This window comes from Amblyraja radiata, chromosome 5 (assembly GCF_010909765.2).
Source record: "Amblyraja radiata isolate CabotCenter1 chromosome 5, sAmbRad1.1.pri, whole genome shotgun sequence".
Lineage (NCBI taxonomy): Eukaryota > Metazoa > Chordata > Chondrichthyes > Rajiformes > Rajidae > Amblyraja > Amblyraja radiata.
In genome coordinates this window covers 80,244,704-80,261,671 of record NC_045960.1, presented here as the reverse complement: position 1 = coordinate 80,261,671, position 16,968 = coordinate 80,244,704, and the positions used below count along the sequence as shown (strand labels likewise).

The following is a 16,968-nucleotide window of genomic DNA, read 5'->3' as shown; positions in this document are numbered from 1 at the left end:
TTGGGCAACGAATATTAAAAATGTAATCTATTGGCTGGACAATACAGGCCAACAGGTAAATTGGTTGTTAATGGAGAGAGAGGATTGTTCGCCTTTTAATATAGGCACGATTCTTCTCTCTCGAATAAATTTGAAGAACACACTATATGATAAAAATCCGATTATCCACAGTATTTTACGATTCTGGAGACAAATGAAATCAACCTTTAAACTGAGAAATGTATCTCTTCTTTCACCAATTGCCAATAATCCTTTGTTCAAGCCATCTATTTTAGATAAAACGTTTACATATTGGGAAAGATTAGGAATCAAAAACTCTGAGATCTTTATGAGATGGGAACTCTTCTCTCATTTCAAGAATTACAGTCGAAATATCACCTGAAAGGTAGTCAATATTTCAGATACCTTCAAATTCGAGACTATCTGAAAACATATACCCAAGACTATCAATCTTTGTTGCCAGACATACTAGACGAATGTATGAATAGAAACTCGGAGTCAAACAAGTTAATATCATATCTGTATAACACCCTTTTAAATATAGAAATCCCATCATCAAAAGTAATTAGAAGAGCCTGGGAAGAGGAACTTGGCCTAAATATTCTAAAAGACAGATGGGAAGAAAACCTATATAAACACAATTGTTCGATTAACGTTAGGCATTCGTTAATTCAATTTAAAATACTGCACAGACTCTACTACTCAAAGTCTAAACTGAATAAGATCTTTCCAAATGTATCTCCTATTTGTGATAAATGTCTTTCACCTCTTGCATAAAGTTACATAATGTTTGGAGAGGAATTTTTGACATTTTTTCAAAAACACTAAAAACAAAATTGGACCCCGACACGGAATTGATGATTCTAGGTACGTCAGAAGCCTGCTCTGAGCTATCATTATTTCAAACACGTTTCCTTAATAATGGCCTGATAACGGCCAAAAAAACTAATACTCAAATTTTGGAAACATACATCTGTCCCTACTTTAAAATGTGGATTACAAACATGTCTGAGATGTTACATCTTGAAAATATTAGCAGAAAAAACAGATCATTTTTCGAAGACATGGACATCATTCATTGATTTATTACAAGGATAGTATGGTACAACACAATTTTGGAGTTAAATCTAATTACGGGTTGGGTGATGGTGGAGAGGAATGCGAGGCAGGTATATCATTTTTTTTCTTTCCTTTTTTGTCTTTTTATTTCTCTCTTTCTTCTTTCTTTTATTTACTCACTCTTTGGCTACACCACTTTGGTAATCTAGGGGGTCTATCGTTGCACATTTCACTTTTCTCTTTCTTGCTTTTTCTCCTTTCTTTTCTTCTAACTATAGCTAAACGTCAAAATTGAAGCTGTACAATGACTGTATTATGTCATATGCCGTTGGTTATATTTTTGTACACTTGCTTCTAATAAATAAAAATTAGAAAAAATAAAAGTCCTTCCCCCATCACCTTAAACCTATGTGTTCTAGTTTTTGATTCCCCTACTCTGGGCAAGAGACTCTGTGCGTCTACCCATTCCATGATTTTGTACACCTCAATATGATTACCCCTCATATTCCTGTACTCTTAGGAATAAAGTCCTTGCCTGCTCAATCTCTCCCTATAGCGCAGGCCCCAGAGTCCTGGCAACATCCTTGTAAATCTTCTCTGCACCCTTTCCAGCTTGACATCTTTTTTTATGACATGGTGCCCACAACGGAAAACCATACTCTAAATGCATCCTCACCAACGTCTTATATAACTACAACATAACTTCCCAACTTCTGTATTTTATACTCAATATTTACTTGCACTCGTAGATCCCTCTTCTTTACAACACTCCACAGAACCTTACACTGTGTAGGTCCTGCCCTTGTTAGACTTTCCAAAATGCAACACCTTACATTTCTCTTTAGTAAATATCATCAACCATTCCTAAGCCATCCTGCCAAACTGATCAAGATTCTGCTGCAATTTTTGAAAACTATACAATACCACCGACTTTTGTATCATCTTGCTGAACACTGTTGGCCACTGTTGCTGAACATCTTGCTGAACACTGTTTTTGGAAGACGTCATAAAATAGTCACCTGATTTATTGATCTTCCAAGAGGTGCAGGGAAGTGTTCACTGATAAACTTAATTAGAATGGATCCCTATGTAAGACCCCCCCCCCCCCTCCCCCCCCCCACTCCTTCTTCTTGCGTATGGCGTGCACAGCCTAAAGTTGTAGGACAACTTGTTCAATTTGATCTTATTTGATTGTGCACGCCAGGTTGATTGCATTTGTCAAAACAGGGCAGACCATGTGAAGGTTGAAATCTCCCACCCCAGACCCCTCCTGATCTTCTCCCCATCATCTTGCACATCAAGTAGATTGTCAAACAAAGCAGCCTTGAATAGACAATAGACAATAGGTGCAGGAGTACGCCATTTGGTCCGTCGACCCAGCACCGCCATTCAATGGGATCATGGCTGATCATCCACAATCAGTACCTCGTTCCTGCCTTCTCCCCATATCTCTTCACTCCTCTATCCTTAAGAGATCTATCTAAGTCTCTCTTGAAAGCCTCCAGAGAATTGGACTACACTGCCTTCTAAGGCAGAGAATTCCACAGAATCATAACTCTCTGTGTGAAAAGGTTTTTCCTCATCTCTGTTCTAAATGCCCTACTCCTTATTCTTAAACTGGCCCCTGGTTCTGGACTCCCCCAACATCGGGAACATGTTTCCTGCCTCTCGTGTGTCCAAACCCTTAATAATCTTATATGTGTCAATAAGATCCCCTCTCATCCTAAATTCCAGAGTATACAAGCCCAGCTGCTCCATTCTATCAACATATGACAGTCCTGTCATCCGGGAATTAACCTCGTGAACCTACGCTGCACTCCCTCAATAGCAAGAATGTCCTTCCTCAAATTTGGAGACCAAAACTGCACACAATACTCCTGGTGTGGTTTCACTAAGGCCCTGTATAACTGCAGAAGGACCTCTTTTCTCCTATACTCAACTCCTCTTGTTATGAAGGCCAACAGGTCATTCGATTTCTTCACTGCCTGCTGTACCTGCATGCTTACTTTCATTGACTGATGAACAAGGACCCCAAGATCTCGCTGTACTTTCCCTTTTTAGTCAGCGTGATACATGTGTCCAATCAAGTAAAGAGTGCTCCATCTTGTTACTTGATTGCTGTATTCCATGCCGGACTTCTGGCTTTCTGAAAGGAGAAAGACACAAGGGCATGATTATAAGTGGAGGGAATAGAGATTGGAAGTAAAAAATACAAGGAACTGGTAAAGTGCGCAGCTGAAATTTTAGAAACATATTATTTTATCGTCATATGGGTGGAGAGTATCCTGGATGTCCACAGTAGATCAGGTCACCTGGTCAAACATGGTCTCCATGGCTTGGTCTGAAAACTGACCTTTCTGCTGCTTGTGTCCTTCCAGCTTTTCAGGTCATAATTGATAGGAGCAGAATTAAGCCATCGGCCCATCAGGTCTACTCCGCCATTCAATCATGGCTGATCTATCTCTCGCTCCACACCCCATTTTCCTACCTTCTCCCCATAACCCCTGACACTGCTACTAATGAAGAACTTGTCTATCTCTGCCTTAAGCTGCAAGCTGCAATATTGGATGGTACCAGTTACCCACAGTGCTAAGACAATTAACAGTGTGTTCAGTTCTAAACCCCAGAGACCAAGCAGTAGCATGAATTTTAAAGACAGCCCGCATTAGGTTATAGGCACAGGACCATTGTCATCAATGCATATTTTCCAGTGTTAATCAGTTTAACTGTCAATGTTGAGTGAAATGCATTTGACATGGATTATGGTTATTACCGAAGCATGCCTTAACCTCAAAAAATCAAAAAGTGAATGTGTTTTATGTATTTTTATTCCCAATCAAGAATTGGATTTTAGATTTAAACTTTTGTACAGGCTATGCTTGATGTTCATAGTGCATTCACAGATACCAATCTGACAATTATTCTCAGGAAGCAATCAAAATACTGCTTTTGGATTCACTGAAATGTGATTTTCTGCTCTATTGGTGTTTTGCAGGGATACTGGTGGAACTTGGATTGGAGGCAGAATCTGTTGCAAGTCAAAGTGCGGAACATTATGTCATGAAACTTACTGCAGAAGATCAGAGCAAGTTTGAAGCTTTTCAGCAAAGAGTATTAAACAGCCCTTACACACTGTTTATACTGATCCATGACCACGCGCACTGGGATTTGACAAGGTGAATGTTTGAAATATACTTCACTCTTAGACGTTTTATGAACCAAATGTTTATTTTAGTTGTGGGATGAAATGTATCTCTGCTGTATCCATAATTTGAATTGCAGTCCAATCACATGTACGGTTAATTAAAAAGAAAACAAAAATTTGCTTGCAGAATTTACATAACACTTGATCAAACTCAAACCATTCATTACTGTTTTGTGCATTTTGGTGCACAAGTTGAATTGCTTTTGTATGTACCGCATCTGTGACTGCATATTGGCATCTGAGGTTAATACGTACTGTCACCTTCAACCTTACCACTGCCATACTCTGTCTCCCATGGTTCCTGCTACTCTCACTTGACCTGGAGTTCTGAAACACCACTTTCAATCACTTTGTATTGGGTTAGTTTAGAAACTCTCACTAATGATATCAGGCCTGATTTCCTCTTGCTTTTGTAATTTAAACACAGGATGTTGAATTCCATGATACCAATCATATTAAGGATGTTTTATAGATCTCAGTACATGATCTTTCTCATCCCTGTAACACTGAGGGATAAATATGTTGCACACTTTCCTGTATATATAGAGACATTTTGTAATTTCAATTTTCATGGTAAATTATTGACAGACAACTGCGTCAGTAGAAACAATGAACTACTGATGCTGGTTTATACCAAAGATAGATTCAAAATGCTAGCGTAACTCAGTGGGTCAGACAGCATCTCTGCGGGAAAAAAGGATGGGTGAAAGTAAGGGGTGAGGGGGTGTTAAGAGCTGTAGGCGAGAAAGGTTTCTTGTTGTCAGCATTGGTATCAATAATCTAGTACAACAGGGTCTGTATAAAGTAATATGCACCTTCTTGTTCAACATTTAATATCATATTTTAGTATTCCACATGAAACAAAAACTGTATGGTATTAATGTTTTTTCAATACGAGCTGCCTATGAGAGTGGAAAGTCAGTGCTAAATAGCTGGTTTTATTTGTGATCTGAACACTGGGCTGTATTCAAAAGTACATGATTCAGCCTATGATTCAACAGTCATCAATGAAACTGTGAAGACTATAGTTCCTTGCTACATTATTTTAATTTCCACAGAAGATAAACAAATTTCTAAACAGTTTTACTGACATTCTCATTGCTTTAAATAATTTATTTCCTTCAACATGCAAAAAGAATTGATCAAAATTGTAACAACAACAAAAAAATGTCAACTCCTTTCTGGAAACACGACATTAATCAGCCAAAACATCAGAAACCAGGAATCCTTCAATTTTGAATGGTTTTCTGTAATGCTAAAGGTGACAAATATAATTTACTCTGAGACTTGCAGGGCTTGATTGAAACACCCAGCAGGAGACATGTAGCCAAAAGCTACAATAGACTGTAAGTGGAATGATAACCGGGTTCTTGTGAAAATTAGTATCTTCTGCCTCCTGCCTGTTCTTGGCAGGAAGTGGATGGGATAATTATTTCCAGTGATAGGATGATCCAAGCAAGAAATAATGTTTTGTAAAGATGCCAAGAAGGGAAGGAGGAATTCAGGGATGTCTAAGGTGTCCTTCTGGAGTTGGAAAAATACTTGTGTACGGTGGGAGGCACGACTCTCGTCAGCAGCGGCCTCTGCAGTCCGTCTGCGTTTTTATTATTTTATGTCTATGTTTTTATGTAGATTTTGTTATTTTTTGTTGGGGTATGTGTGTGGGGGGGGTGGGGGTGGGGTGGGAGGGAGGGGGTAACTTTTAAATCTCTCCCTGCACGGGAGACCCGACCTTTTCTTTGTCGGGTCTCCGTTGTCGTTGGGGCTGCAACGAGGAGCGGCCTCCAACAGGAAGACCGGGGGCTCTGGTGCCGACTACTCACCTCACCGTCGTGGAGCTGGCCGAGTCCAGAGCGGGTGGAGCGGTGGTGGAGCGCTGCTGCGGCCCGACCTCCGGAGCTTCGGAGGCTGCAACTGCGGGTCTGGCTGACGGCGGCACCGGGAGCCCGCGGGTCCCTGGAGGGAGACCACTTTTCAGGGCTCCCGCAACGGCGACTTCTCCCGCCCGAGTTGCGGGGTTGAAGAGCTCCTGGAGCGGGGCCATACATCATCGCCCCGCGCGGCTTGGAATGGCCGCGGGACTCTGCGAGCGCACGCGGGGGCTCTAACATCAAGAACCCGGTGTGCGACCTTGCATCACCCGGCGTAGCTTTAATGGCCGCGGGACAATTCGCCATCGCCAGCCGGGGGCTTTGACTTTGACTCTGACATCGGGGGGGAGAGTGCAGTGGAGAGATAAGTTTTTTTGGCCTTCCATCACAGCAATGTGATGGATGTTTATGTAAATTATGTTGTGTCTTGGGTCTATTTGTTTGTAATGTATGGCTGCAGAAACGTCATTTCGTTTGGACCTCAAGGGGTCCAAATGACAAATAAATTGTATCGTGTTGTATCGTTTTGTTTTGTTTTTGTATCACCGTCGAAGAATTGTTCAACTTTCTAGCCCTCACTGTCTTCTGTAGTATTAACGGCAGTCCATCAGACCATGTAAAGGCATGAAGTTGCATTGGACATCTTGTGACATCTATTTCATCTTATCCACCATGATTGCTGCTGCTTGTTGGTTAAAGGCTGATATCGAATGGTATCGAATTAAAGGCTGAAAGCGAATGGTATGTTAGCATTCATAGCAAAAGGATTTGAGTATAGGAGCAGGAAGGTGCTACTGCAGTTGTACAGGGTCTTGGTGAGACCACACATGGAGTATTGCGTACAGTTTTGTTCTCCTAATCAAAGACATTCTTGCCATAGAGGGAGTACAGAGAAGGTTCAGCAGACTGATTCCTGGGATGTCAGGACTTTCATATGAAGAAAGACTGGATAGACTCGGCTTGTACTCACTAGAATTTAGAACATTGAGGGGGGATCTTATAGAAACTTACAAAATTCTTAAGGGGTTGGACAGGCTAGATGCAGGAAGATTGTTCCCGATGTTGGGGAAGTCCAGAACAAGGGGTCACAGTTTAAGGATAAGGGGGAAATCTTTTAGGACCGAGATGAGAAAAACATTTTTCACACAGAGTGTTGAATCTCTGGAATTCTCTGCCACAGAAGGTAGTTGAGGCCAGTTCATTGGCTATATTTAAGAGGGAGTTAGATGTGGCCCTTGTGGCTAAAGGGATCAGGGGGTATGGAGAGAAGGCAGGTACAGGATACTGAGTTGGATGATCAGCCATGATCATATTGAATGGCGGTGCAGGCTCGAAAGGCCGAATGGCCTACTCCTGCACCTATTTTCTATGTTTCTATGTTTCTATCAACAACACTTGGCTTTCTATTTCATTATTTTATTTTAAAAGGCGGTTTCTTTGTAAAATACTCAAATAATGTCATGTTGGTGTAATAGTAGTTGGATCCTAGCGCATAATAGAGACTATTATAAATGAAGCAGGAGAATTGACAACTAGAGTACAATTAACTGGTCTGGTCATATGGTGATTTGTTGTATGTTTTCTCTTTAGCAATAGTGTTAAGAATAAGTAAAATTGACGCCATTGCTTAAGTGTGAGGAGAGGGATATGTAATTTTACAGCTGCTAGAAATTAATCGGCCAATGTCTGCTTGAATTCATCCCTAATTGTAGTGGATTTTGATTAAGGGTGGTTGTGAGTCAGATTGATTTGCCAAACGCTGTGTAAAGTGCACTCTAGCTCTGGACAATTAATGGTGTTGTATTACAATGAACGGCAAATGGATTTCTCAGCTTATGTACTTAGTCAACATAGACAGCATGAATGTGGCACATTAGTACTTAATTTACCTTTTTAACAAATAATTAATGGTGATTGCTTTTTTTATCTGCAACATTTTTACTCTTTTATAAAAAGGATGTTTATTTTTGGAATTGGTTTGCCTTAGATTCTGCTTGTACTTGCTGGACTTGTAAGGCATTTTGCTGCGGGGGATGTATATTTACTCAGTGATCTCATTAGTTCACACTCCTGTGTTTTTGTCTTTATTTTAGTGGAGGAGCAGTTCCACGAAGTGAACCATTCCTGGGCGTAGCAGACAGAATCATAAACAGCAATGAAATGAAAGAAGCACTGAACGTCTTAACACTCCAAGTTACGTCTTTCCCCTTTGCTTTCCAAACACAGCAGACCTACATCAGCCCCTATAATGAGATCCATTGGCCTTCATCCTGGAACAATGTAAATTTTACTGATATTTACCATTCCTCATTCATAAATATTCTTCAGTATGACTATAATGGAGTGATATCATGTTAAGAAAACAGGATTATTTTTACTGATTCTTAGAACCTGGAGTTGATGAAACAATTAAAAAAATAAATGCTTTACCTTTCCTACCAACTTGTGATTTGAAATAGGCAAAATTAAGATTGGATGAGAGAAGGCAAAATGTTATCCCACTTTTTAAGAAAGGCGGGAGAGAGAAAACAGGGAATTATAGACCAGTTAGCCTGACATCGGTGGTGGGGAAGATGCTGGAGTCAATTATAAAAGATGAGACAGCCGAACATTTGGATAGCAGTAACAGGATTGGTCCGAGTCAGCATGGATTTACGAAGGGGAAATCATGCTTGACTAATTTTCTGGAATTTTTTGAAAATGTAACTAGGAAAATGGACAAGGGAGAGCCAGTGGATGTAGTTTGACTGGACTTTCAGAAAGCATTTGATAAGGTCCCACATAGGAGATAAGTGGGCAAAATTAGGGCACATGGTATTGGGGGTAGAGTGCTGACATGGATAGAGAAGTGGTTGGCAGACAGGAAACAAAGAGTAGGGATTAACGGGTCCCTTTCAGAATGGCAAGCAGTGACTAGTGGGGTACCGCAAGGCTTGGTGCTGGGACCGCAGCTATTTACAATATACATCAATGATTTGGATGAAGGGATTCAAAGTAACATTAGCAAATTTGCAGATGACACAAAGCTGGGTGGCAGTGTGAATTGTGAGGAGGATGCTATGAGAATGCAGGGTGACTTGGACAGGTTGGGGGAGTGGGCAGATGCATGGCAGATGAAGTTTAATGCAGATAAATACAATACAATACAATACAATACAATTTATTTGTCATTTGAACCCCATTGAGGTTCAAACAAAATGTTGTTTCTGCAGTCATACAAGAAAGAACCAAGACACAACACAATTTACACAAACATCCATCACAGCGCATATCCTCCTCACTGTGATGGAAGGCAAAAACTTAGGTTTACAAGGTTAATTCCCGGGATGGCGGGACTGTCATATGCTGAGAGAATGGAGCAGCTGGGCGTGTACACTCTGGAGTTTAGAAGGATCAGAGGGTATCTCATTGAAACATATAAGATTGTTAAGGGTTTGGACACGCTAGAGGCAGGAAACATGTTCCTGATGTTTGGGGAGTCCAGAACCAGGGGCCACGGTTTAAGAATAAGGAGTAAGCCATTTAGAACGGAGACGAGGAAACACTTTTTCTCACAGAGAGTGGTGAGTCTGTGGAATTCTCTGCCTCAGAGGGCGGTGGAGGCAGGTTCTCTGGATGCTTTCAAGAGAGAGCTAGATAGGGCTCTTAAAATAGGTTAAGAGCCTATCAAGGGATATGGGGAGAAGGCAGGAACGGGGTAATGATTGGGGATGATCAGTCATGATCACATTGAATGGCGGTGCTGGCTCGAAGGGCCGAATGACCTACTCCTGCACCTATTGTCTATTGTCTATCAAGTGACCTCTATTTAAGGTGCTAGGAAGTTGGGACTGACGTGTTTTGTCCCAGTCATTGAACAGCCATGTTAATAGTCACTCTTGTGATGTATCTCTTGCAAAAATCAACTTGCTAGAGGGAATCAGCAGGTCATGCAGCATTGGGGTTAGGAGGGAGAGATAGATGATTGAATGGCAGAGTAGACTTGATGGGCCGAATGGCCTAATTCTACTCCAATCACATGATCTGTGTAGTAAAACAGATGGTCAATGTTTTGTGCCAAGACTCTCCATTAGGGCTGAGAGTGGAGAGGGAAGTTGCCAGAATAAAGAACTGCGAGGGAAGGGTGAGACAGGGTGATAGGTGGAACCAGGTCAGGTAAGGGATGATGAGCAGATGATGCCAGGTGAGGGTGGGGCAGGAGTTTTGAGACAGAGGCTGGTTGGTGATAGGTGGAAACAACAACAAAATGGGGCAGATTGAGTCACATGAATGGGATACAACCTTCGGGCTCTGTCTTCTCATTAAAAAAACAATTTCTTTGCAGCTATCACCCACCAGCCGTTGTTTCAAAAGTTATTGCTTTATGTACTACGGAGATTATTTTTTCTCATATTATGGAATATCCAAATTGACAGGATTATTGTATTCTCATTTATTTGTCAATTGTAACCTCAATGATTTAACCGGTTTCTGAAGGCTTGGTCATTTTTCTGTGAAATATATTGCAGTTAATTGACATTGTGTACTATGTTCTGTTCTTCGCATCTTGTAGGGAGTGGACTTGTATCAGGAAGACAACAAATACTTTGGGCTTTCAGACTTGATTGATTCCACATACTCTGGTCACAGGCTTCCATTGTTGAGATATGACAGTTCATTTGAGGCAATGGTTACTGCAGTACAAGAAAGGTGGGTAATTAACACGGTTCTATGGTCAGCATAACAAGTTTTAACACTAGAAGTCGCATTAAACCTGTATGTTTATCTCAATCATTTGCTGAGACTGGTACAAAGGAAAAGATAGCACATAGCAAGATGCATGTCTGTGGTCTGTACTACCGTTGTCAGATGTAATTTAAGAAATAAGATTTAGTCAGCCTAAATGGACTTTCACCTCATGTTTTACATATTTTCCTGACATTTAAATGTGTACTTTAGAACCCATTGTGAATACTCAAATTGGAGTGCACAGTATTTTCTATTGCAGGAACATACTCTATTTCCATGTTCTGTTCAATATCATCCACTGTGGTAGATGCTCATTTCACAATGTCCCACCAACATAGACAAAACATGTCCAATATATGGTGAAACATCGGAGCAGACAGAACCTGCTCAGTGTGCAATAATCAGTATGCATCTCAAAATTCTGTGTTTAGTATTTCATTAAAAAATGGCATGGGCAGGACTACTTAGGGTGGCAGTAGAGTTGCAGCCTTACAGTGCCAGAGACCCGGGTTCGATCCTGACTACGGGTGTTGTCAAAATGGAGTTTGTACGTTCTACCCATGACATGTTTGTACGTTCTCCCCATTCGGCCCTTCGAGCCTGCACCGCCATTCAATATGATCATGGCTGATCATCCAACTCAGTATCCTGTACCTGCCCCCTGATCCCTTTAGCCACAAGGGCCACATCTAACTCCCTCTTAAATATAGCCAATGAACTGGCCTCAACTACCTTCTGTGGCACAGAATTCCAGAGATTCCACACTCTCTGTGTGAAAAATGTTTTTCTCATCTCGGTCCTAAAAGATTTCCCCCTTATCCTTAAACTGTGACCCCTTGTTCTGGACCCCTTTCCCCAGGAGCTCCAGAGTCTTACCACATTACAAAGAAGTACAGGTTTGTAGGTTAATTGGCTTGGTAAAATTGTAAATTATCCCTAGCATGTGTAGATAGTGTTAATGTGTGTTAATATGCAGGGATTGTTGGTCAGCGCGGACTCGGTGGGTCGAAGGACCTGTTTCCACAATGCATCTCTAAACTAAACTAAACTAAACTGAACTAAACTAAACTTCAAACTGGAATGTTCAATACATGATGTCACCCTGGGGTGGGCAGAACATTTGCAGATTGGATTGTCCAGTTGAAGACGTCACAATAGGGACTGTTCAGAATGGTTCCTCCGGTCCTCTCATTCTGGGCTAGAAATAGTATCATCGGATGGGAATGCTCAGTTTGTGATGTTATACTGGGGTGGCTGGCATGTCCATTCCTCTACAGCACTGCAACTCTGCATTCCTCTATTTACGTGTTCCTGCTTTTTATCATGTTCCTATTCCTTGTATCTTCTTATGCTGAAATCTAATAATTCCTTTCCATGCTTCACTCCTTTAAGATGCTCTTCAAAACATGTCTTTTGGACACTAGCCTAATACTTCTTTAAGACATTAATTGGTAATCTTATTTGTTCCATTTTCTGCAAAGTACCTCAAATGCTTTATGATCTTAAAATGTACAATGCAAATTGCATGATATTACTCATTAAGTCTTAGTAGGGTAAATTTAGCCTGCTTGTGTTTCGTACATCCTGTCACAATGTGGAAGATGGAACATTGTCAGATTGGCATGCTCTGTTTGTGCTTTCACACTGGGTCATTTATAACAGAACATTGTGCTCATATTTGAGCAGTGCTCATTTCAGAGAACTGTGTGCACCTAATTATTCATTTTAAATCTAATGCCAATTCCAAGCTGTTTTGAGAGAAGGGAAATCAAAAAATAATTACTAAAAATAGTTTAATAAACAGTTCATCCAAGAGCATTATAATAAAATGTCCTACAAAAATGGGAACAGTTGAAGCATACAGTGCCATCCATAATGTTTGGGCCAAAGACCCATCATCTATTTATTTGCCTCTATACACCACAATTTGAGAATTTTAATAGAAAAAAATTGCACGTGGTTAAAGTTTCATTGTCAGATTTTAATAAAGGCCACTTTTATACATTTTGGTTTCACAATGTAGAAATTACAACAGTGTTTATATGTAGTCCCCCCATTTCAGGGCACCATAATATTTGGGACACAGTAATGTCATGTAAATGAAAGTAGTTATGTTTAGAATTTTGTTGCATATCCATTGATTGCAATGACTGCTTGAAGTCTGCGATTCATGGACATCACCAGTTGCTGGGTGTCCTCTCTGGTGATGCTCTGCCAGGCCTATATTGCAGCCACCTTTAGCTTTTGCTTGTTTTGGGGGCTAGTCCCCTTCAGTTTTCTCTTCAACATATAAAAGGCATGCTCAATTGGGTTCAGATCGGGTGATTGACTTGTCCACTCAAGAATTGCCCATTTTTTAGCTTTGAAAAACTCCTTTGTTGTTTTAGCAGTATGTTTAGGATCATTGTCTAACTGTAGAATGAACTGCCGGCCAATGAGTTTTGAGGCGTTTGTTTGAACTGGAGCAGATGGGATGTGTCTATAGACTTCAGAATTCATTATGCTACTACCATCAGCAGTTGTATCATCAATGAAGATAAGTGAGCCAGTACCTTCAGCAGCCACACATGCCCAGGCCATAACACCTCCACCACCGTGTTTCACAGATGAAGTGGTATGCTTTGGATCTTGGGCAGTTCCTTCTCTCCTTCATACGTTGCTCTTGCCATCACACTCTGATATAAGTTCATCTTCGTCTCATCTGTCCATAAGACCTTTTTCCAGAACTGTGGTTACTCTTTTAAGTACTTCTTGGCAAACTGTAACCTGGCCATCCTATTTTTTGCGGCTAACCAGTGGTTTGCATCTTGCAGCATAGCCTCTGTATTTCTGTTTATGAAGTCTTCTGCAGACAGTGGTCATTGACAAATCCACACCTGACTCCTGATGGGTGTTTCTGATCTGTTAGACAGGTGTTTGGGGATTTTTCTTTATTTTAGAGAGAATTTTGTCATCAGCTGTGAAGGTCTTCCTTGGCCTATCAGTCCCTTTGTGATTAGTAAGCTCATCAGTGCTCTCTTTCTTCTTAATGATGTTCCAAACAGTTGATTTTGGTAAGCCTAAGGTTTGGATGATGTCTCTAACAGTTTTATTCTTGTTTTTCAGTCTCATAATGGCTTCTTTGACTTCCAGAACAAGGGGTCACAGTTTAAGGATAAGGGGGAAATCTTTTAGGACCGAGATGAGGAAAACATTTTTCACACAGAGAGTGGTGAATCTCTGGAATTCTCTGCCACAGTAGGTAGTTGAGGCCAGTTCATTGGCTATATTTAAGAGGGAGTTAGATGTGGCCCTTGTGGCTAACTGGATCAGGGGGCCTGAGTTGGATGATCAGCCATGATCATATTGAATGGCGGTGCAGGCCTACTCATGCACCTATTTTCTATGTTTCATTGGCACAACTTTGGTCCTCATGTTGATAAACAGCAATAAAAGTTTCCAAAGGTGATGGAAAGACTAGTTGCTGAGAGCTCTCTTATACCTGCATTTAGGAGGCATTTAAACACACCTGAGCAATTACAAACACCTGTTAAACCATGTGTCCCAAACATTATGGTGCCCTGAATTTGGAGGAGGGGGTTGGGGGTATAAACACAGATGTAATTTCTACATGATGAAACCAAAATGTTAAAAAATGGCCTTAAAATCTGATAATGTGCTTAACCTCGTGTGATTTGTTTTCTATTACATATCTCAAATTGTGGAGTACAGAGGCAAATAAATAAATGATGGGTCTGTCCCAAACATTATGGAGGGAACAGTATGTTATATGTCATAAGCTGCTTTGTATTTAGTTTAAGTAGCTAAAGATGTAGCTACAAATACAAATCAATATTTAAGATGCTCCATCCTGCTGCTCACCTTTAAACATTAAAGTGCTTGAAGTATTATTAAAAGTTGACTGTTGACAGAAGCAAAGTGTTCTTTACTTGGCCTGGAAGGACTTCAGAAGATTTTGTCCAGCTCAGCTCTAAGAGGATTACGACCTGGGGGGGGGGGGGGGGGGGGGGGGGTGTGGTCGATGGGGGGTCAGTGGGGTGGTGGGGGCAGATGTGGAATTTAATCATTGTAAATATTAACTGATAGTTACTTTCAATTGTGTCACAAAGTGCGGATCAATAGTAATCTTTGCATTTGGTGTCCCAAGAATGATGTCAAACCCATACTGATCAGATTTATATTTAAATTCTAAAGCTTTCAATTGACACCAGCACGGAAATGTTAAACAGTGTTTGGAAAGACTATTAGGTTGCATTATGATTTTATGGACATCATTTGAACCCTGCAATTTAATTTTCTGAAACCATTATTTAAGGCTACTTCCTAATCAATCACTTGTTTCCTGTCTGATGTGCAAATTGATTGGATGTGCGCGCATGATTCACATTAGGAAGTGCCTGGTTGTATTTGAAGAATGACACAAAACATTCCAGTAATGTTTGTCACAGCATTTCTCATAATTAGGGACACCTCTTTTCTCATCTATTTATGCCACTTTTTTTTCTCGCTACTTGTTTAAATTTTATTCTGACTTCAATGTTATTCCTGATTAGACCTCTGAGAATAATGGCCCAAATTATATTTGGCTTTAGCTGGTGGTTTCATAGAGAACTGCAGACAATGTCCTATTCGCAGATCAGCTTGCCTCTGACATGGATTCCTGCACTTGGGCACACGAAAGTCAGATGCTAGCATGTCTAACGTCTCTGTTCAGGAGCAGAGCATAAACATGGTTTGCATCTATCCACTCACCCTTTATGGTGCTAGAGTAGAGTAGGATAACTTCATTTAATTGAATATGGTCACTGCCCTTAATTGAAAAATTAAGAGCTGGTAAATTAATTTTGCTTTTTTTAAATTTCAAAACTTTAAGGTGAATTTAGATACATTTGTAAATTTTTGAAAACACTTTTTTATTAAAATCTACTTGAACTTTAAAAATTTCTCAGCAGTTAGTGGAAGGAAAGTGCAAAGACTGAGCACAGGTACTGGCTGGTGGCACTGTTATAATTTGATCTGAAGAATTAGAAGAGGCAACGTAAAACTTTAGGAAAGAGGCAAAGACTTAAGATGGAGTACAGAAGAGATGAATGAAAATTATTCAATGGATGAAGAACATTAGTTGTCTTGGAACTGGAGAGGTTGGGAGTAGTTCTTGGCGAGGTTTTTTTTTAAATCATGAAGGGTTTAGGTAAAGTAGAAAGGGAATGACTGTTCCCATTGGCAGAGGAGCCTAGAACCATAGGGCGTGAAATTAAGGTGAATGGCAGACAAAGCAAGACTAGTGTGAGGAAAATCTATTTGTCACGGTGAGTGGTTGGGGCCTGGAATGCACTAGCATGTATAGGGGTGGAAATAGTTTTGACCATCACATTCAAAAGGTCAAATCAGAAAAAGTGCAAATTATGGAAATTAAAAACAATTGGAGTCATAGAGTAATACAGTGTGAAAACCAGCCCTTCGGCCCAACTCGCCCACACAGGCCAACAATGTCCCAGCTACACTAGTCCCACTTGCCTGCGCTTGGTCCATATCCCTCCAAACCTGTCCTATCCATGTACCTGTCTAACTGTTTCTTATACGATGGGATAGTCCCAGCCTCAACTACATCCTCTGGCAGCTTGTTCCATACACCCACCAAGCTCACCTTGAACCTATGTCCTCTGGTCCTCGTATCCCCTACTCTGGGCAAGAGACTGTGCATCTACCCGATCTATTCCTCTCATGAATTTGTACACCTCTATAAGATCACCCCTCCGCTCCATGGAAACCCAGCCTACTCAACCTCTCCCTATAGCTCACACCCTCTAGTCCTGGCAACATTCTCGTAAATCTTTTTTGAACCCTTTCAAGCTTGACAATATCTTTCCTATAACATGGTGCCCAGAAATGAATATAATTTTTGTAGATGCGGTCTCACCAACGTCTTATACAACTGCAACATGACCTCCCAACTTCTATACTAAATACTAAGTGCCAAAAACCTTTTTGACCACCTTATCTACCTGTGACTTGACCTTTAAGGAACCATGCACCTGTACTCCTAGATCCCTTTGCTCTACAACACTGCCCAGAGGCCTACCATTTATTGTGTAGGTCCTGCCC

The 16,968-nt window shown here is 40.8% G+C and overlaps 1 protein-coding gene across 3 annotated transcripts in view; it reads left to right on the top strand.

Annotated features, from left to right (window-relative positions):
- The window catches only part of greb1 (growth regulating estrogen receptor binding 1), a 200,158-nt gene that overhangs the window by 123,955 nt on the left and 59,235 nt on the right, over positions 1 to 16,968 (top strand). For all 3 annotated transcript variants that reach the window (XM_033021586.1, XM_033021585.1, XM_033021583.1), the window contains exons 16-18: positions 4,055 to 4,235; positions 8,229 to 8,415; positions 10,688 to 10,824. In XM_033021586.1, coding sequence (XP_032877477.1) covers positions 4,055 to 4,235; positions 8,229 to 8,415; positions 10,688 to 10,824 — 505 coding nt within the window. The remainder of the gene's footprint in view (positions 1 to 4,054; positions 4,236 to 8,228; positions 8,416 to 10,687; positions 10,825 to 16,968) is intronic.